The sequence below is a fragment of the Pan troglodytes genome, chromosome 5, assembly GCF_028858775.2.
Source record: "Pan troglodytes isolate AG18354 chromosome 5, NHGRI_mPanTro3-v2.0_pri, whole genome shotgun sequence".
Lineage (NCBI taxonomy): Eukaryota > Metazoa > Chordata > Mammalia > Primates > Hominidae > Pan > Pan troglodytes.
In genome coordinates this window covers 43395324-43416636 of record NC_072403.2, presented here as the reverse complement: position 1 = coordinate 43416636, position 21313 = coordinate 43395324, and the positions used below count along the sequence as shown (strand labels likewise).

Here is a 21313-nt window from a genome sequence, read left to right as displayed (position 1 = left end):
GGGGAAGCATGGATTTGTCATTCTTCTCCTCCCTGTGCCCATCTGCTTCCTTCCAGGAACCCCTCCACACCTTGAAGGCCACGCCAGCTCCTCCAGCTCCTGATGGGCTGTTAACAAGAAATTTGGAGGCCAGACCCCTGTGCACACTGCTGAGGAGCCCAGGGCAGTTCAGGACTGAACACAGCCAGATGTGTTCAGCAGGGACCATGACCTCTCCCCGCCTGCGAGTAACAGGAACTAGTCCTGGAACTAATCCACATCTGAACCCAGACCCCAGAAGTCCACCCTCCTTCACCCACCAAAGCAGACAGCTCGGTCCCACAGACTCGGCCCCTCCTCCACTACCCAGACACTGTCTGAGGCTGGAGACTGGACGCAGTGACCTCTGGGGATCCCTTGCTTGAGGTTTCTGGTTCCATCAATCCCAGGGAGCTGGAGAAGGAGAGCGGATTTCCCTCCAGGACTCCCGCGGATACCGACCTGAGCACATCCGCTAAAGTCCTCGCAGCAGCGCGTTCACAGGCTCCAGAGCAGGCCTGCGGGTCCTGTTCCCTCCCCCACCCCTGCCCCTCCTCTCAGACCCAGGGCAATTTCCCTACAAGTGTGCTCACGCTGGGCCCTCTGAGCCACGGCGCCAATTGACTGGATTTCAATCAGAACTCCATCTCCCTTAAGGACCGCTTTGGATAAAAGCAGAAGTAACCTGCAATCTAGATGCTGATGCAAAACCATAATGGGGGAGCCGGAGAGAAGCCGGGCCCAACTCCGGCCCCAGCCCCCAGCCACGGCGAAATCAGGCCTCAGCTGAGGCGCACGCAGCTTCCAGGGCCCGAGGAAGAGGGTAGCCTGAGTTCCCTCCATCTCCGCCACCAGCCGCCACAGGCTAAATCCTGGAGCCTGCCGGTGGGGTTAGCCGGCTGCTAGCCGTTTTAACAGTTGGCCAGGGGCCAGGGACCAGCCTTGCACCCCTGGGCAGGCCCTCTGTGTGGGTCCCTGCGCGCGCGCAACAAGGGCCCTTATAGGCCGGCTAAGGAGGGTCTGGGTGTCCTTAAGAGCCAGGAGGAGCTGCGGGCTCAGCACTTGTTCCCACCTACTAACCCCCAACCTCATCGCCAGCTGCCGCTTCCGCCACTGGGTCCTCTCCGGGCTATATTGCGTTCAGGAAACGGTCACTCCGAGAGAGCCGGGCTGCTCCAATGACCCCCCGCCCCCGCCCCACCGCCTCCAGACCCCGCACCGCGGGCGAAGGCGGGGCTGTAGGGACAGGAGGGACCCCGCGGAGCGCTGTCAGCTCTGGTGCGCAGTACGGACAGCCTCCCTGGTAAATAATGCACGCCTCCCGGGCCAAGCTGCAGCAGGTAGTGTATCAAAGTAATATCGCGCTGCGAATTGCAGTGTAATCGCCGTAATTTAGGGCCCCGTGGGTGAGCCCGTTTCGGAATGGCTGCGCGCCCGGACGGGCAAGGTGACTGGAGCGTCTGCGCCGGCTTTGACCTCTGGATTTCCTCCAAGCTAAGTGAGCCCATAAAAAATGGAGAAGCCCAGGCTGTCTCCCCGCAAATGGGGTGTGGGCAGAGAGATTGTGTTATCTATCCAGACCCAGCGAGATGGATGCACTTGCCGGGAGAAAAGCGATGTCACTGCGAGCACAACCCGGCAGGTTGGGTATCCGCGGGCGGCGCCCATCCTCTCCCAGGTGGCCGAGAAGGCAGGGCGATGTGTCGGCTGCGCCCTGCCAGGAGCTAGGTGTTTTCATTAGGACTTGGGCGGCCCCTGCCGCCGTGAGCTGGCGGATCCGTGCCTCCCACGGGCTGCTCAGCAACCACCTTCCAGGGCCCCCAGGACCGGACTGCGCCGTGGCCGCTCCTCCTCCCTCCTCTTGTGCTGGGAAGTTGGAGTATTAATATTCCTGCCCAGGGCCTCCTGGGGGGCCTGCTGCCCGCCTCCCCTCCCCCAGCTCTACCAGGGAAAGTCATTCTGGGGTGGAGAGATGATAGCAGGAAATGTGTTTGCAGGCTCCCTTCTAACTTCTTGATGGGAGCCAGCTGGAAGCGCAAAAGCTGTGTTGTCCCTCTGTGCTCTGCTCCTGGTGACCTAGAAGGCGATAATCATGAGCCTCTCTCAGGAAAGACAAAGAAATGGAAAAACTTACTAGGGGCTGCAGGCCCGTCACATTGCATTAGCAGAGAGCCTTGCGTCTGCGGCCCTACCTCGGTGCCAGGCAGGGTGTTCCGTGTATCTTTAGAAGCCCCTGCCCCCACCCCATGCCTAATTTCCCGGACCCAGGAGTTACTGGTTCCTCCTCACCCATCTCTAAATCATTTTACGTCTCTCATTGAAGAGCTGGGGCGGACACCCAGCCTTCCTAGTCTGAGAATCTGCTGCTATTCCCCAGCCCTGTTCCACAGCCCCCTCCAGCTTTTCTTTTTGCCTGGGTGGTGGGCTCTGAGCTAGTAGGGACCTTGGAAACCAGCAGTTCTAGTTAAACAAACCAGAGTGCATCCTTCCCGCAGAACATTCTGCAGCAAGAACGAGGGAGATTTATGTGTATGGGGACATGGAAAGATGTCCAGGATATATTGTTAAACAGAAAAGGCAAGTTGCAGAATAGCATGTAAAGTACAGTCTCATTTGTGTTACATTTTAAATAAAGGCTATATATACTCACATGCTTGCATATGCATAGAAAATGTCTGGAAAGATAAAAAGAGACTGTTAGCAATGGTTGTCCCACAGGATAAGGAGAAGCAGAAAGGGACTTTAACCTCTCATCTTACATTATGTACTGTTAAATTTTTTTAACAATTGTATTACTTTCATAATTTAAACATAAATCTTCCCCCTCCCCCCCCCCCAAAAAAAACAGCAATCTCTCAGCCCAACCCCTTATGAAACTGAGGCCCAGAGAAGGAAAAGGACTTTCCCAAGTTGCACAGCACTTACAGCTTGGCCTCAGCACTGGTCCTGCCCTCTCCTCACCCCAGGCACACAGCTCTGCCAGCCAGACCAACCAGACCCATGAGGGAATAATGGACCACCCCCTTCCCAGAGCAGGAACGGCCCCTGACTGGGGTGTGACCCTACTTGAGGGAGCAGTCAGATAAAGGCAGGGGATCCCAAGATGAGAATTAGAGATGGATTTGGAACCTGGCTGGATGGCCTGCACTTGCCCATGACCTTATCCAGCCACTGCCAGCCCAGTCTTCTGACACAGCTGGCTTCTCTTGGTCCAGGCTTGGCCAGGGTAGGGACTGAAGGGTCATACCTAGGGTGACTTACCATCTTAATTTGTCCAGGACTCAGAGGTTTCCCGTGACATGGGACTTTCATTGCTAAAACTGGGCAGTCCCTAGAAAACGGGAACAAGTCGGTCACCTTTGTCTTGCCAGACATGTCCGCAGCAACCTGCTAAGAGTCTGGCAAGGACCCCTCTTGGTAACTCAAGGGCAAAGATTCTAGAAGTTTATCTCTGGGTGAAGACAGCCAGCCCCTGCTCTGATTTTTCTGAAAAATATGAAGCTGCAAGAGTTAATTTACATTTTGTCAGTTGTGCTTTCTCCTTGCATTCGTCCACATACATGCGCGCGCACACACACACACACACACACACACACACACACACACACCGCTCCTAGTCTCCCTTAGTTTACTGAGAGCATGTCCACCGGAGCCCAGCAATACCACACAGAGCCCACTGAGTCTCTTTGAGCAACATAATCCTCAAGAAATTCTAGAGCCTATAATTACACATGAGATGCAGCGCAATTTCTCATCTCTCCCTCCCCACCCCAGGAGACAAAAAGGAAATTTCACACCCTAGTGAGCCCAGCTCATCTTTTCCTCTTTGATGCCAGCCTGGGGTTAAAAAGCAGGGACAGACGACACACGCCTCCTCTGGGGCCTGATTCTTTCGCTGATTTTGAGATTCAAAGCATGCATCTTAAAGATCATAATCTGATTGTGCTATGCCCGCCTTCCCGGCCGATTAATGGCCTCCTGGCTTCCGCACTGCAGCACCCAGTGCTCTGCAGAAAGCCACCTCCCACACCCCAGCCCCACCTGAGTCTGGCAACCCAGAGGAGAAAAGGCTAAGGCTAAGCAGGGGGCGTGTCAAGGAAGGAACAGAGATCTAAGTTCAAGTCCTAGTCCTGTCGCTAGCTAGCTGTGTGACTTTAGATAAATTGCTTGCCCTCTCTGGTCTTTGATTTCCTCACCATGAAATGAAGGTATTGACCTACAAGGTCTCTAAGTCCCATTAGACCCAATAAACCAGACTTCCTTGGTTAAAATCTCGACTCCTTCTTCTAGGTGGGTAAACTTGGGCAAGTTTCTCCACTTTTCTATGTCTCTGTCTTCATTCACCTCATTGTGTTGTAGTAAGAATTAAGTGAGTTAACATTTTTAAAGGGCTTAAAACAGTGCCTGGCACATGCCAAAGAACTTGTGGCAGGGATATCAGTGCTCCGTCTTTATACCCCTGGCACTCACTAGTCCCATGCCTGGCTCTTGGACTCTAAGCACCTGTGGTTCTGTGCCCTGCCTGATAGGTTTCTTTGATTCCACACCCCTACCCCATCACTCCAGTGTCCTTGCCCTGAGCTCCATGCAGGCTGAAAGTGCAAGGAGTGTAAATGGCTCAGAGCAGCCCTCAACCTGATGACTGTAGGGAGTTGGCATATAAATACCCCAGTGGTCCCTCTGAGATAGCTCTGAGGCTTGACAGAGGTTCAGCAGGATTGAGCCCTATACCCAGGAGGCTAACTGCTCATTCACACACTTTTTATTGTCTTCCCTCCTGCCCCTGGCTTCCCCACCCAGTGCTCCTCAGGATCACTCTCCAATAAACTGCTTGCACCCAAATCCTTCCCTCAGTTATTACTCTGTGCTAATGCACTTCACAAATGTACCTTTGTTCTTCTTTTTCTTTTTTTTTTTTTTTCGAGACAGCATCTCACTTTGTCACCCAGGCTGGAGTGCAGTGATGCAATCACAGCTCACTACAGCCTTCAATTCCTGGACTCAAGAGATCCTTCCACCTCAGCCCCTCAAGTAGCTAGAACTAGACATGAGCCACCACGTTTGGCTACAATTTTTTGTAGAGGTGGGGTGTTACTATGTTGCTCAGGTTGTTCTCGAACTCCTGGCCTCAAGTAATCCTCCTGCCTCGGCCTCCAAAGTGCTGGGATTACAGGGATGAACCACTGTGTCTAGCCTACCTTCGCTCTTCACAACCACCTGAGAAGTGAGTGTGATTGTGCCCATGTTACAGATGTGGAAACTGAGGCCAATGGAGTGTAAATGCCTTGCCCAAGACCACACGGCAGGTGAGTGGCCCAGCTGGGATTTGAAGCCATGTCTGTCTGATGCCACAGACTCTACATCTCCATCTGTCTCCCTCTTTTCCCTCTGAGGGGCTGGATCCTGCTTCAGAAATGGAAACCTCATTCCTTCAGAGGTACAGCAGCAGCTCCTTTGCTCCAGGCAGAGAGCAGAGGCACAGGGCTAGGGCCATCTGTGATATTTTCTCCTTTTCCAGTCACACTCATAGAACCCTTGGGTGGCATGGTCCCAGGCAGAGCAGTCAGGCACTTGGTACCACAGCCGCAGTTTACGTGCAAACATGTGGAAACCCTTGAGGGAAAGTGGCCTCCCAACGTGCCAGGGTTGGACCGAGCTGCTGCCTGCCCCAAAGGGGTACAGCACTTCCTGGTCCCCAGCTGAGCCCCCCTCTCAGCCCCTGCAAGTGTGTGCTGATGGCAAGAGCAACAGGCCATATGCCTGAGACTTGGGGAGCCAAGCCTCACATCATCCCCTCAGCATAGAGAGCTCACTTCAGACCTGGCCTTATTACAGTTCCTGGCTTTATACATATCAGTAGCTTTTATTTGCACATGGTTCCAAATCCACAAAAGCCTTCCTCTTTTCCTGTGCCCCAGCTTCCCTCTCTGAAGACAACAGCTGCTGTCACTGATCTGCTATGAGTCCTTCCAGAGATACTCTATGCACAGACAGGCACATAAATGCAGTCATTCCAAACACATTCTTCTTTTTCTCTAGAACAAAGTGTCTTGGAGATCTTTCTGTGTGGGTACAGAAAGAACTTCCTAATTCCTTTTTAAAGCTATATAGTATTCCAGTGTATTTATGTCCCATAATTGGTTTAACTAGTTCTCAGTGAATGGAAATTTGAGTTATTTCCAATCACGTACTAATATAAATTTTGTACATAAGTTATTTTACACACTTGGAAATAAAACTATAGGAAAAATAGCTAGAGATAGAATTATTGGGACAAGAGGAATGCACATTTGTAATTTTAAAAGATATGACAAACGGACCTCCCAAGGTGCTGAATCATTTACACTCCCACCGGTTATGTGCTGCGCTGAGACCCAACTGCATGCCAGGCATGGGTGTGCATCATCGACTTTGGTCTCACTACATTCCTGGGGGGGTAGCACTATTATCCTTATTTGATGAGAAAATTGAGAGTTCAATTTTGCCCAAGAAGAACCAACAAACCTTTTATTATTTCATGACATACTAGGGTCTGTGCTTTACATTTATTATCTTATTTAACCTTCACCATAGCACTATGAGGTGGGTACTTTTACCATCACCACTCATTTTACAGGTGAGCCTAGTGTTGGAGCTCGGAGAGGTTAAGTAGCTTTCCTAGCGTCACACAGCCAGCGGTAAGTGGCAGAGCCAAATGTGAACCTGGGCTCTCCCTGCTCCCACCAGGAGTCTATCCACTGGCTTCCTGCTTCCTGCCTTATGTATGTCCCAAACTCCTCTAGTTTGGGGGTTAGGGGTTGCACAAAGCAGAGTCCCCTGGAGGCATTAGACTGAGAATCAAGGAGTCGGCGATTGCTAGAAGGTAAGAGCTGGAAAGGATCATGAAAGGGGCAGGGAGGGTGGGGCTGGAAATACGAGGGGTGGTTGCCTCGATGTTTGGGAGAGGTGGGGCTGCTGGGATGCTAAATTGTTGTACCTTGCATGGGATATTCCTTCCCCCAACTTGTCCACAGTACCCTATTGAGAAATTCCACATTTCGTTTTGCAGATGCAGAAATAAAGGGAGGATCCCCTTGGAAAAGGCACAGGAGTCCTGCATTGGAGGAAAAGCCAGGATGAGAAATCACTCTGCCCACTCCAGGACCAGCGCTCTGAACTCTGCGTGGGGCTGCCTCCTGCACAACTTGAAACAAAGAGAACCAGACCAAGCAGCCTTAGTGAGTGTTGGCAGGGGAGGAGGGGCTCACTTACCAAGCACCTGCTGTATACACATAACCATTTAAGTTCCATGATAACTCTATCATTTTACAGGAGAGGAGATTGGCACTAAGCCCCCCAGTTGAAGGAGGGTGTTGGAAGGCAGATTTTGGGAGGCCTGAAACCCAAGCAAACGGCTTTATATTGACTACAATATTGACTACAGTGAGCTAACAGGGCTGATTCCAGGTTCTTGAACCAGGACATAACTTACGTGACTTGATCAAATTCATGTTTTAGGATACTCACTCTGGTGGCAATGCTTTGTACATGCCGTTCCCCCTGCTTGGAATGCCTTTCCCAGACTTGCATGCCCCAAGAACTGCGACTCAAAGCTCTCTGTGAAGCATCCCCTGAACTCTGATCCCCGCAAAGGCAGGGGCTGGGTTTTAGCTTTTCATCCCCAAGCTCTGGTCTAGTGTCAGGCACATCGTGGGAGCTTAATAAATGTTTATGGGGCCGGGCGCGGTGGCTCCTGCCTGTAATCCCAGCACTTTGGGAGGCCAAGGTGGGTGGATCACGAGGTCAAGAGATCAAGACCATCCTGGCTAACACGGTGAAACCCCGTCTCTACTAAAAATACAAAAAATTAGCCGGGCTTGGTGGCGGGCACCTGTAGTCCCAGCTACTCGGGAGGCTGAGGCAGGAGAATGGTGTGAACCCCGGAGGCGGAGTTTGCAGTGAGCCGAGATCGCGCCACTGCACTCCAGCCTGGGTGACAGAGCGAGACTGCGTCTCAGTAAATAAATAAATAAATAAATAAATAAATGTTTATGGGATGAAGGAATGGAGTGATGAAGGCCTGACTGAGACAGCGGCAGCAGGAAGGAAAAGGAAATGTGAAGACAAGTTGAAGGCAGACGGACAAGGCCCCTTGACTGGTTAGATGTGATGATAACAGCTTGTACTTTTATAGCAACTGCTGTATACCAGTTTTCATAAGGGAAGTGCTATTAGCACCTGCATTTGACATATGAGGAAACCAGGACTCGGAGAGGGTACACAGCTAGTCAGTGCTTGAGGTCACATAGCTCGCAGGCAGTAGAGCCAAGCTTTGAACCCAGGCAGTCTAGCCCGGGATTCATGCTCTTTACTTCTGGTCTGTTTTGTACAACTTACAAGGACAAGCAGGTGAGTAAAGTCAAAACTATCCATCTTGGAAAACTGGATAATGATGCTCAGAGTTCTGGGTCTTCTGATCTCTAATCTGTTGCACTGTCTGCCAGGTGACCCCCCTCCCATTCATCACCTCCTTAAAGGTTCAGCCCAACACCCACCAGGATCCAAGCTCAGTCTCCACAGAATGTACTGCCTGGACAGAGACCCAGTGTGCAGACTCGGGGGCTGGGGAACATGTGGGAGTGCGGGCAGGAATCTGGGTCCCACCCCTCAGGCTTTTGGCCTGCCCCAGCAGGCTCCAGGCAGGAAGCCAGTCCAGCCTGCCATGCCCTCTCTCTGCTGTGCCTCCTCCCTCACCCAAGTCACACTCCACACGCTCAGGTTCCTTTGTGGTGGGTGTTTTGATTAATTTTATTCTAATTAATTCAGTAATCTCAAGCTGTTTGCAAAATCTTGCACCAAGCACTGCTCTGTGATGGATCTGCAGAAGGGGCTACAGACAAACACCCGATTCGTGTTGTTTCTCCATTGGCACTATATATATCTTACGGCTGGGAGAGAGTGGGCTGGGGGAGAGCAGCAGGACGCCGCCTGCCTGCCGGCTTTTCACTGTCATTCCCCAAATGTCCTCTATTTGCCTGCGGCCAGGGCACGGGGTCTATGGTTGGGGCACAGGGACCCCGAAGGCTTTCCTACAGGCAGGCAGGCTGGGTGGCAGGGCTTTGAGCCCTACTCTGCCTCTTCCTCTTTGTGGAGCCTCGGGTGGTTTGCTTAACCAGCTTCGGCACCCTCACCTAGAAAACGGAGATGAGCCGGGCGCGGTGGCTCATGCCTGTAATCCCAGCACTTTGGGAGGCCGAGGTGGGTGAATCACAAGGTCAGGAGTTCAAGACCAGCCTGGCCAAGATGATGAAACCCTGTCTCTACTAAAAATACAAAAATTAGCCGGACGTGGTGGCAGGCGCCTGTAATCCCAGCTACTTGGGAGGCTGAGGCAGGAGAATCACTTGAACCCAGGAGGTGGAGGTTGCGGTGAGCTGATATTATGCCACTGCACTCCAGCCTGGGCGACAGAGCAAGACTCCATCTCAAAACAAAACAAAAAAAAGGAAACGGAGATGAAACGCCTACCCTGGCCACCTCAGAGGCACTGAGAGCCAGCTGGAGTATGGGGACAGGCTTGGGAAACTGAAAAGACCTTAGGGTACTGCTGATGTCTTTATCCGAGAAGCCGTAGAGGGTGATGGGGAAGAGTCAAACCAGATTTCCTGGGTTGGAATCCTGCCTCAACCTCTTACTAGTGGGGAGCTTTGCAGAGGCTACTTCACCTCTCTGTGCCTCAGTTTCCATGCCTGTAAAATGAGGGTGAAAACAGAACCCATCTCAGAGGGTTCTCATGATTAAATGAATATGAGCAAAGCTTTTAGAACAGTGCTTGGCATGGAGTCAAGCACTATACAGGATAACTATTATTATGGTTATCTTAGTTGTCTTCATCCCTTCAAAATCTTCCCAGTGCATTGTAAATGCCTTCTCTGATTAACCAGAATGCACCTTGCACTCCAGTCTCAAAGCACTCATCCTTCCCTCATTTCTCTGAACATGTTAGTCTTGGCCCATAACTGCTTTCCTCTCCAAGTGGCCAATATCTCTCACCCCAGGTCCATAACTCCCACCATGGTAGGATTAAGGGGGCTTGGTCCATGACGGTTCCAGTAGTCCTATCCAAAGGGGACTCGGAGGCAACAAGATGATTAGAAGGGAGTTCATCTTAAAGCTGAGTCTGCTAAGTACACACAATGATTCTACTTAAAATCCAAATACAGGAAGGTTTTCAAAAATTGAGGCAATGTCAGTTGTGTATATGAAGGGTTATTTTTCTTTTCTGTGGAAGGACATTGGGAGGGACATATGGAAATGGGGGACATCCCTCCCAGTACACTTTTGGCACCTGTACTCATGCCATGAAGAGGAAAACAACTGACCCAACCAACAGGGCAATAGAACAGGGTGGGAGGTGATGCTTTAGGTGGGTAGTCAGGGAAGGCCTCTCTGAAGAGGTGTCAAGCCCTGAGAAAAGGGAGAAAAGCCCATTGTGTGGCAATATGAGTAAAGAGCACTCCAGGAAGAGGGTACAGTGTGCAAAGGCTTGAGGCGGGAATGAACTTGGGGGTATTTGGGAGACAAAGAACAGCAGCTGAGGGGGACAGCAGGATAAATTAGAGTGACGAGGCCACAAGGTCCAGGCCAAGGGCCATCAGCCATAATAAGGAGTTGGATTTCATTCTAAAGATGCTGGGAGACTTTGGAGAGTTTTAAGCCAGAAAGTGACCTGATTTCATTTATGTTTTTAAAAGACCACATTGGCTGCCACTCTAGCATTCATCCATCCATCCTTCCATCTGCTTATTAACAAGATTTCCTGCATACCTACTGTGTGCCAGGGTCTGTGCCGGGCACTTGCAGTTTAGAGTTGAGTAAGATATTGCCCTCCCTCGTGGAGCTCAGCATGGATGAGAAAACGAACTTCTGGTGCTTTCAGAAGCAGGGGTTGAGTGCCTGGCAGAGCTGTGTGCAGGGTGTGCACTGCAGAGGAAGGACTGGGGCCCTGGGATTGGGGACAGGAAGAGCTATTGAGAACAGTGGTTCTCCAAAGTGAGTGGCATCAGAATCTCCTGAAGGGCTTGTTAAAAACAGATTGCTGGCCGGGCGTGGTGGCTCACACCTGTAATCCCAGCACTTTGGGAGGCCAAGGCGGGCAGATCACCTGAGGTCAGGAGTTCAAGACCAGCCTGACCAATATGGTGAAACCCCATCTCTACTAAAAATACAAAAATTAGACGGGCGTGGTGGTGCGCACCTGTAGTCCCAGCTACTCGGGAGGCTGAGACAGGAGAATTGCTTGAACCCCGGAGGCAGAGGTTGCAGTGAGCAGAGATCATGTCACTGTACTCCAGCCTGTGACAGAGCAAGACTCTGTCTCAAAAAAAAACCCAAAAAACAAAAAAAGATTGCTGTGCACAACCTCCCCCCACCTGCCACACAGATTCTGATTCAGTAAACCTGGGGTGGGCCTGAGAATTTGCATTTTTAGCAGGTTTCTAGCTGGTTCTGATGCTGCTGGCCCAGGGACTGCACTTTGAGAACCACTGTGTAGGAGGATCTCAACTTCTATGGACCAGAAAGGGCTATTTCTAGGAATTCATCTCAGCACCCGAGGTGTGGACAGCTCCCCAACTGGCTCTTCATTGTCATCCACCACTCAGGCCTGAGACAGGGAGCCCCCTGAGGACAGCATTTCCCCGCCATCTCCCTCCACCCACCACCCACCGCTTGGTTTCCACTCAGACCCCTGCCTCTCCCTGCTCCCTCCTTGGGAAGCACATCCTCAAACTCTGTCCTGCAACTGAAGGAGCAATTTCACTCTCAGTCACCTTCACTGATTCCTTTCAGGATGCAGAAGACCTCAGTTAACACTGCACCCGCCTCCTGGCCAGCCAACTGCCCCCATCTGTTCCTTTCCCAAAACTGCACCCTGGGCTGGGGGACTTGGGATCCCCCAGCTCTGTTATCTGCATGCCACAGGCCTGATTCATTTCACAGCCACATGGTCAGATGTCTCCTCACCCCCTTCTCTTCCTGCCCCCGCCTTTCTCTGAGCTCTGAATGTCCCCTTTTCACCCAGCCATATTTCCCCAGCCCCCTCCTCTCCTCACTCCTTTGCCCATCCCATCTGTGATAAATTTGGCAGATTACCCCATGAAAGCCTAAATTATCAGTGTTCCTGGTCACTTTGGCCCTTAGTCCCTTAGAAAGACAGTGTTGAAATTGCAAGCATTCATCAGAATCTGAATTTCAAAATTTCTAAAAATTCCCTAATTGAGGTTGTCTAAACTATCCTTCAAGACCAGAATTCTCCTTGGATTTTTCAGCAGGCACTTGAGCCCAATCCCTCCTCCTCCACCAGATTGCAAACTCCCTGAGAACAAGAAGCTCAGCCGCTCAACTCTGAGCCACTCAGTCTAGCACCGCGACCAGCTCCTAGTAAGTACCTAGGAGGTAGCCACTTTATTATGACTATTACCATGATGGCATTGTTGCTGCTGTTATTGCTATCTGCTCTGCTCTCCTCATGCCTTGCTCAATGCCTTGCACACAGTAGGGTCTCAGCAAAGTCTTACAGGTACACAGATGACAAATGTATAGTTGTCATCCTCACCTCACTGCTCTTGCCTCTGACTACCTCATTCGCCTGTAACAGCTTCTCCCTCATTTGCCTTTTTTTTTCTTTTCTTAACTGCTGCTATGTTCTGAGCCAGAGCATTTGAAAGATTTTTGTGCAATAACTCCCCACCCCCACGCCCAGATCTTCGAGGCCTAGGAGATTAGTGTCAGGAGATTTGGTGGGTAATGGGTTCTGGGCAGTAGAAAACAGCCCCCTTTACAGAGATACAATTATACAGGTTATACTTCCCTGAGTTCAGACACAGCCACAGACCTCGGGGAACCTGGTGTCGGCACAGATGGTGCATGGGGCCACATTATATGGAATATTCTCCACTTGCTATAAAACTGTTGACAAATATAGGAAATGAGATGTTTTTCTTTTCCATGTTTTTTTTTTCTTTTCCTTAGCCAAACACTGCGGGCCCTCATGAGTCACAAAAGTTTTGAGATATTACTCAGAAATATAGGAGGAAAACTCCATATTTCCCCCATCAAAGGTTTGGTTTTCTTATTTATTTATTCACATGCCACTGGGTAAATTGAACCCTGAACAATATTAAAAGGAAATAAACATATCTCTCAGCCGCTCACGGACCTAGCACTCACCAGGCAGCGGGATTAGCAACAAGCCTCCCCAGGTGGGACAAAGCTGCAGTATGGAGGGGGGGTGGGGGTCCAGGGGCCTGCAAAGCGGGAGCCCTGCAGCTCCCTACTCCAGGCAAGTCGAAGCTCCCTCTCCCCTGGCCAGCCTCCAAGACCCACAACTGACGCACACATTCACTCTGTGGCCATGGCAGCTCCCAGAAGGTGGAAAGACTCCATTTTTATTTCCACCTTTCCGGTACCTGTGCCTCTCACTGACCCATTCCAACACGCGCACAAGAACACACACACACACACACATACATACACACATACACACACACATCAGCAATGACGAACCAGCCCCAAACCATAGCGGAATGTCATTTCAGAGTCCTATCTGCATGGTTGAAATCAGAAGTTGGGATGCCTGAGACCATTCATATGGCCTGTTTACAGTCACTGAGAATCGATACTTACTTTGGGGGAAGAAAAAAATATACGTTTAAAATATACACACACACACACACACACACACACACACACACATCCCCACACACACACTCAGATACATATCGGTGGGGGATAGATGGATCTTTCTCACCCTGAAAACCATGACAGATGAGTTTTGTTTGGGCCTGTATGCATTTTAAAGGTGCATTTAAACTCACTAAATTAGAATCTGGATCAGTGGCGGTGCCCACCCAACCCTGGCCTCCTCTTCCCCTCAACAGGAAGGCAGCCAACCAGGTTCTCATTCAGAATTTAATCTTGCCTGAGTGGCGTGACCACTTCTGTCTCTGCTCAGTTTCTTTTTTTTTTTTTTTTTTTTGAGACGGACTCTCACTGTGTTGCCCAGGCTAGGGGGCAGTGGCGTGATCTCGGCTCACTGCAACCTCTACCTCCCAGGTTCAGATGATTCTCCTGCCTCAGCCTCCTGAGTAGCTTGGATTACAGACACGCACAATCACTCCCAGCCAATTTTTGTATTTTTAGTAGAGACAGGGTTTTGTCATGTTGGCCAGGCTGGTCTCAAACTCCTGACCTTGGCCTCCCAAAGTGCTGGGAGTACAGGCTTGAGCCACCACCCCCGGCCTCTGCCCGGTTTCTGCGATAAGAAAGCTGGGCCCTCTCCCTAGGGGGACAGGTCTGGACTAGGTGAGTTTACAGGGTGAAGTCAGAGACCCCACTGCCCTGGGGTCTTCAGAGGGCCCATCCCCCAATGCAACTGAGTCAAGTTGGTGGGATCATGACAAGCAGTTCACCCAGGATCCAGGAACACAAAACCTGTTCTGACACCCATTCTCCTGCTCAAGAACATGCAGTGGCTCCCAATTACCCACAACAATGACGTTTCCTCTCAACGGCAGACCATAGGTGGGGACTGCCTGGAGCTCTAGGTGGAACAGATCTCTGAGGCCTTGTGTGGGTTCAGCAGGGAGCGTGCAGTGATCAATGATCCATGTCTGCCATGAATGAAGGAGCAGAGATTGCAGCCGCCCACACCGAATGTCAGTCTTCCCTGGACTACAGAACTAAGTCTAAATGCCTCTACTGCTCTACCAAACTCCTCCACCATCTGACCCCTCATTTCCTCTCCAGAGTCATTACCCACTCCTCTCCAGCAAGGACACCCCCATCACGCCAAGCTCTGCATTGTACTTGGCACACACCACCTCAGACCTACCTCTGTGCCTTGACTGAAGCTGCCATTCCCACGCTCCCCCCATCTTCATCCTCCAGATACGAGTTTAGTTCCTAGCACTTCTTAAGGTCCAGCTCAAATCCTCCTCCTCCGGGAAGCTTTCTTAACTGCTCTGATCCATCCCAGCTCTCAAGGCACTCAGGGGCATTACCACATATTGAAATAGTCAGTGTTCGAAGAGTTTCCTATTTCCAAGTACTCATCTCACCAACCTGATTGGAAACACACCATCACCACCACCAATGAGAATCACATCCGACTTTCTTTTTTCTTTTTTATTTTTCCAAGACAGAGTCTTGCTCTGTCACCCAAGCTGGAGTGCAGTGGCGCAATCTCGGCTCACTGCAACCTCTTCCTCCCAGGTTCAAGAAATTCTCCTGCCTCGGCCTCCCGACTAGCTGGGATTACAGGTGCCTGCCACCATGCCCGGCTAATTTTTGTATTTTTAGTAGAGACAAGATTTCTCCATGTTGGCCAGGCTAGTCTCGAACTCCTGACCTTGTGATCCACTTGCCTCAGCCTCCCAAAGTGCTGAGATTACAGGCATGAGCCACCGCACCCAGCCCTTTCTTTTTTTGTCCTCCACAGCATTTCACACGATGCTTGCCAGGAACCATCCTGGCCACAAGCACTTACTGATGTCCACAGGTTTACCTTAGGTACTTTAAGATCCTTGGGGTCTCAGAAACCAAACTTGTGGGGCCAGAGGTGAAATCAGAAAGGCCCACTGCGGACTGAGAGTCCCCCACACACAAGTTCCATTCCTGACTCATTGTGCAACCTGTGGTTTATGGGCAGGGTCACTTAACTAAATGTCTAGCCCTCAATGTGCCCATCTGCAAAATAGGCAGCCGTGTTCTGCTCCTTCCCCACCCACCACACCAGGGGCAGAATTTTAATCTCTACCCTTCCACTGACTAGCCAGTGGAGCCAGGGACCCGCCCTCCTCAAGCCCCAGCGTCCTCCCCTGTGCAATGTAACGTTCCCAGTAATGGAGCAGGTGTGCGGGGCAGCCCCACTCCCCTGAAGGACAACAGCAGGCCACTGGGGAAAGGTGAGGTGTCGGGAAGTAGCAGAGGCGTGAGCCCCAGCATCTCATTTTTGGTGAGCTTTCCTTCCCCCAGAGCTCTCTTCTTCCCCCTTCTCTTTTTTCTCCCTTTCCCTGGGGCTGGGAAAAGATTTGGGAAGACAAATGTGTTCCACAGGGTGTGGGTGGGGGACCCTCACGCCTCCCCTGGCTGAGGTGGAAAGACATCTCTGAGGTCTGGAAGTCAGTCACAGGACAAGACAAGGGAGGTGGGGAGGGCTCGAGGCCCTGCAGCCTCCCTTTGGACTTCGGAGAGGGCCTGAGGAGGCAGGCAGGCCCCAGGGGGAGAATCAAAGAGGGACAGTGAGAACATGTCAGCCAGGCCAGGAGGGCCCCGGCTCCATTCACCACAGGCCCCACCCAGGCAAGTGCCCACAAATCCTTATTGACCCCACAAGGAAACCACAAGTCCCTCCTTTCCCCCCATTTACTGCAGACTGCAGCTGCTCTGCTTCGCCCTTCCCTGTGGAGCCACCACAGATGGTGATGACAGAAACTACGGGAAATATCTGTGGTTCTGTTAACTGAGGAAAGCAGGGCACAGGGCAAGGTGTGCAGCGAGGGCACTGGAGCGCAAGGGTGCTAGAGGCAATGGTGGGCTCTCCAGCAGACCACCCAGGTCAAACCCAGCTCTGCCTCACATAAGCCGTGCGACCATAGTGAGTCATTTGACCTTTCTGTACCTCAGTTTCCTCGCCTGTAAGACAGAGGTGACTAATGTGGGGACCCAGCTTGCACGAGTTAGTCCTCAGAAGCAATTTGGATCAGGCGCAGTGGCTCACACCTGTAAGGTTCACACCGGCACTTGGGGATGCAGAGGCGGTAGCATCACTTGAGCCCAGGAGTTCGAGACCAGCCTGGGCAACACGGCGAGACCCTCATCTCTACAAAAAATAAAAAAATTGGCTGGGCGCAGTGGCTCACGCCTGTAATCCCAGCACTTTGGGAGGCCGAGGCGGGCAGATCACGAGATCGGAAGATCGAGACCATCTTGGCTAACACGGTGAAACCCCATCTCTACTAAAAATACAAAAAATTAGCCGGGTGTGGTGGCACATGCCTGTAGTACCAGATACTTGGGAGGCTGAGGCAGAAGAATTGCTTGAACCCGGGAGGTAGAGGTTGCAGTGAGCTGAGATCACGCCATTGCACTCCAGCCTGGGCGACAGAGCAAGACTCCGTCTCAAAAAAAAAAAAAAAAAATCAAAAAATTAGCCGGGTGTGGTGGTGCACACCTGTGGTCCCAGCTACTCAAGAGGCTGAGGCAGGAGGATCGCTTGAGCCTTGAGGGTTAAGGTTGCAGTGAGTTGGGATTGCACCACTGCACTCCAGCCTGGGGAACAGAGAAAGATCCTGTTTCAATTTGTTTTTTTTAATGAAGAAAGAAAGTACTGCGAAGAGTGCTTGCTTTTTTTTTTTTTTTTTTTTTTTTTGAGACCAAGTCTCACTCTGTTGCCTAGGCTGGAGTGCAATGGCACAATCTTGACTCACTGCAACCTCCACCTCCCGTGATCAAGCAATTCTCCTGCCTCAGCCTCCCGAGTAGCTGGGATTACAGGTGCCCACCACCATGCCCAGCTAATTTTTGTATTTTTAGTAGAGACAGGGTTTCGTCATGTTGGCCAGCCTGGTCTCGAACTCCTGACCTCCGGTGATCTGCCTGCCTCGGCCTCCCAAATTGCTGGGATTACAGGCGTGAGCCACCTCACCTGGCCGAACAGTGCTTGCTATCACTATAGAAGCCACTGGAATGTGAGCCCCAGGGTACAGACTTCTACCTCTTTTATTCATGGCTTCATCCCTGTATCTAGAACAACATCCAGTGCATAGGAAGCACAAATATTTGTTGAATGAGTGAACTGGGGAGGCGAACACATGGATCAATCAGCAGCCGCCACACACCTACTCCAGTCAAGGAGGCAAACGCATGTGCTGTAACTGTCAATACAGGCCTTTCTTTCTGCAAACATGGAGTGTTTACTATGTGCCAGGTAATGTGCTGTGGGGTGGCTTGGGCACAACATAGGGATGAATGCGGCAAGGGCCCTATGGCAGAGACTACTGGTTGTCCCCATTCCACTCTCCCCTTCTTCCCTATTCCTGGAATTCTTGGCCAGGCACATAGCCATACAGAATAAAGACTAGATTTCTCAGCCTCTCTTGCAGCTAGACATAGCCCTCTCACTAAATTCAGACCAATACAGTGCGAAGTGTCAAGTGCTAGCTTCTGAAACTCCTTAAGGGATGGCTGGCACTCACTCTTCCCCCAGGAGACTGAAAAGTAGATGAAATGGCTGGAATTAAAGCAGCCACATTGGACTGTGAGGAGACGGAAGTCACCCCTCACAGAACAACAAGACAATAGGAGTCTGGGCCTCAGAGGACCATGTCAAACCAAGCCACCAACCAGCCCCAGACTGCAGACTTTCGAAAGAAGAATAAAACTGCTAAATTGCATGAGCCAATATTTGGAGTTGTACTACTCATGACCTACAGCTCATGCTAAAGCTAACTGATACAGACGCATCACTAGAAGCTCACAATTGGCTGGGGGAGGCACACAAAGAAAGAGACCAACCCATCCATCAGAGTGTGGTGAGGATGTGTAGACACAGAGTATTGTGGGAGGAAACACAGGGGAGGGAACGGTGGGAGGGGATCTAGGAAGACTTCCTGGAGGGAGTGATATCTACTTCAAGTCCCGAAGAATGGGGAGGCCTTTGGTGGGAGGTGGAGGGAAAGGGAAGACAGTGCTATAACTGAGATAGATACATGCAGAGAGTTGGGGAGTTCAGGGGGGGCGGGGTAAATTTTATCCCAAGGGACTGAGAAAGATTTTTCCAAAGTGAGTGGAACAAAGCTCTGAATGATGAGAAAGACTTAGACAGGTTGGGAGGAAGAACGTTCCTGGGTAAGGAACAGCAAGTGCAAAGGCAAAGAGGCCACGACTGGACATGGCTAGAATGTGGTGTGCTCAGGGAGGGGGTAGGAATGATGGCAGATGTTGGGGAGGACTTGGAACTATACCGGGTGCTTCATATTTTAAGTGTGTAACACGCATTAGCTGGCTTACCCTCACGACCCTCCGAGCTAAGTGCAGTACTATCATAGCCTCCTTACACAGATACAGAAACCAGGCACAGGGAGATTAGGCTGCTTGCTCAAGGATGCACGGCAGTGCCCAGCAGGGCTGGGAGTGGAGCCTGGGCAGTGGGACTCCTCAGCCTGCATGCTCCACTCTCACAAGGCAGCGGGGTTTGAGGGCACCCACCGCCCCTTCCCTCTCCTGACCTGAGCACCCATGTCCACACCCAGCATCCTCCAAGGCCTCCTGTTCATCCATGCTGGCTTGTAGACCTATCAGGAGGTTTTAATATTGGACATGGAGGGAAAGGGAAACATAACAGCACCAGGGAGGCCCAGGGAAGTCCAGAGCAGCCAAAGAGAAAGGCGGATCTGAAAAGGGAAGCCTTGGGTTTACTCAGACATGGCCCTCTTTTCATTTCAGGGATGAGAGTTCCATCAGGAAGCATCACATCACCCATCTTACATGTGTGATAAGGAGGTAGCAACTAATTATACACTAATGTGTTTCTTACATTGTCTCGTTTATAACCCTCACATCAGTCCTGTGAGGCTGACAAGCTGACTCTTACTTTACGGATGAGATGAAGCACAGAAAGGGTAAGTAACTTGCCTGAGATTGCCCAGCTCATAAATGAGGGAGCCAGGATTCACCCCAGGTCTGCCTCATGCCAAGTCCACATTCATAGCCACCTCGCTCTTACAAGTCCTCAGGCAAGGCTCTTTCTACATCCGTGACAGAATTCTGTTCTGACACTGCGGCCTCCTCCCGCTTCTCCTCCCCTCCCCTCCATCCTGCTGCCACAATCTGTAGTCAGCATATGCCTCAGAAAGGCGACAAAGCCACAGACGTGTCCTCAGAGGTTTTAAAAAAAAAAAAAGTAGCATTATTATGCAAGAGCTGAGAGAATTGTTGCTAGAAACACCCCTCGCCTTACTTAATCCTGGCACGTTGGAAAACCCATCCGAAGACATGAATCTGAGCCTCTGGGGCACCGAAGACCTTGGACTGGTTTTCTCCTCCATCCCCTGCCTCTGGAACGAGGCCTCTTAAATACGATCTGAGACAGAGAAGGGCCTCTCCTGAGAAGACATCTGTTACCCTTGCTCTATAGGGAGAGGCCCAAACCAGGAGTGCCCAGTTGCACAACTCCAGGGGTGCCATTCCCACATGGTACCGCGTGCCTGTGTCCTGCAGCTGCTGCAGGCAGCCTCCCTCCTCCCCAACTGCCCTCAGTCCTCCAGTGCCCCATGGCCCAGTCCATCCTCCGGGAGTTTTGCGCTGGCTCTAGGTCTGCCCGCTGCAGGCCTTGTGGCATCTTAAGCTCAAACCTGAGTCTGACGGATGGCTGGATGCTGGGCGGCACAGCGCGTCTGGAGTCCTTCCCGGGAGAAGCCCCAAGTACAGCCCAGTAAATCAATAAACAAATTAATAAGCAAATACTGCTGTCTGCTGAGCTGAACTGGGACTCCCAGGTGAACAGATTTAAAAATCAACAACAGACGGCCACAGGGCATGCCTGGACCGGGCACCATACCTGCGTGGAATTTTCAGAGCCTCCATCCCCCAGCCCATCACTCTCAGGACTAGAAACACGGTGGTGCGGGGGTGGGGGGACTCCTGATTTGGGGCTGGCAGGGAGCAGCACGGGACAGGCTGTTGTCTGGGAAAACCCCCCCGCCAGCTTCGACTCTCCCTCACTTGCTCTAGTCTGCTGCTTCCTGCCAAGAGGAGGGCTTGGTGCACTGCTGGCAGGACCTTTGATCTGGGTACCACAGATCATGATGTGACCAAGGAGCCTCAGTCACGTGGGGCACCAGTTAAGGGGGTTGGCCCTTCCTAGCTGACTCCCGGCCACACTGCAGCAGCTTCTGTTCACTTCTCAGCGGGCTGCAGAGGCAGGGAGGGGGAGGCCAGGTGGCACAGGACTGACCCCAGTGGATGCCACCTCATCACCCTGTTGGTGAGAGAGCAGGCAAGCAGGGCACATGGGCCTGGGGAAGACCACAAGGCCAGGTCCTCCAGGCAGGGAGGCTCTGGCAGAAACCTCTGTGCCAACCCCCTCCTTCCTGTCCCCGAATGCAGAGGCCTGCCCCTCCCCGCCCCAGTGCCCAGGAGGCCAGGGTCAGGAAGCAAACAGAAATGCCTGCACGCCTGCAAATAGACTCCAACCGATCTCAGGAGAATTTCCAGCCAGCAGGCCTGTGGCGCCCTTTGCTGAAAGGGCCTTCTG

General features: G+C 51.6%; 1 protein-coding gene across 1 annotated transcript; it reads right to left on the bottom strand.

The window, feature by feature from the left end:
- Positions 1 to 573: 573 nt before the first annotated feature.
- Positions 574 to 20863, bottom strand: LOC107975125 (putative uncharacterized protein FLJ45825). The gene is given in 4 exon segments (XM_063813266.1): positions 574 to 2094; positions 2669 to 2693; positions 3280 to 3349; positions 20618 to 20863. Coding segments are annotated over 4 exon segments (693 nt in total). The 3' UTR covers positions 574 to 1742.
- Positions 20864 to 21313: the final 450 nt, after the last annotated feature.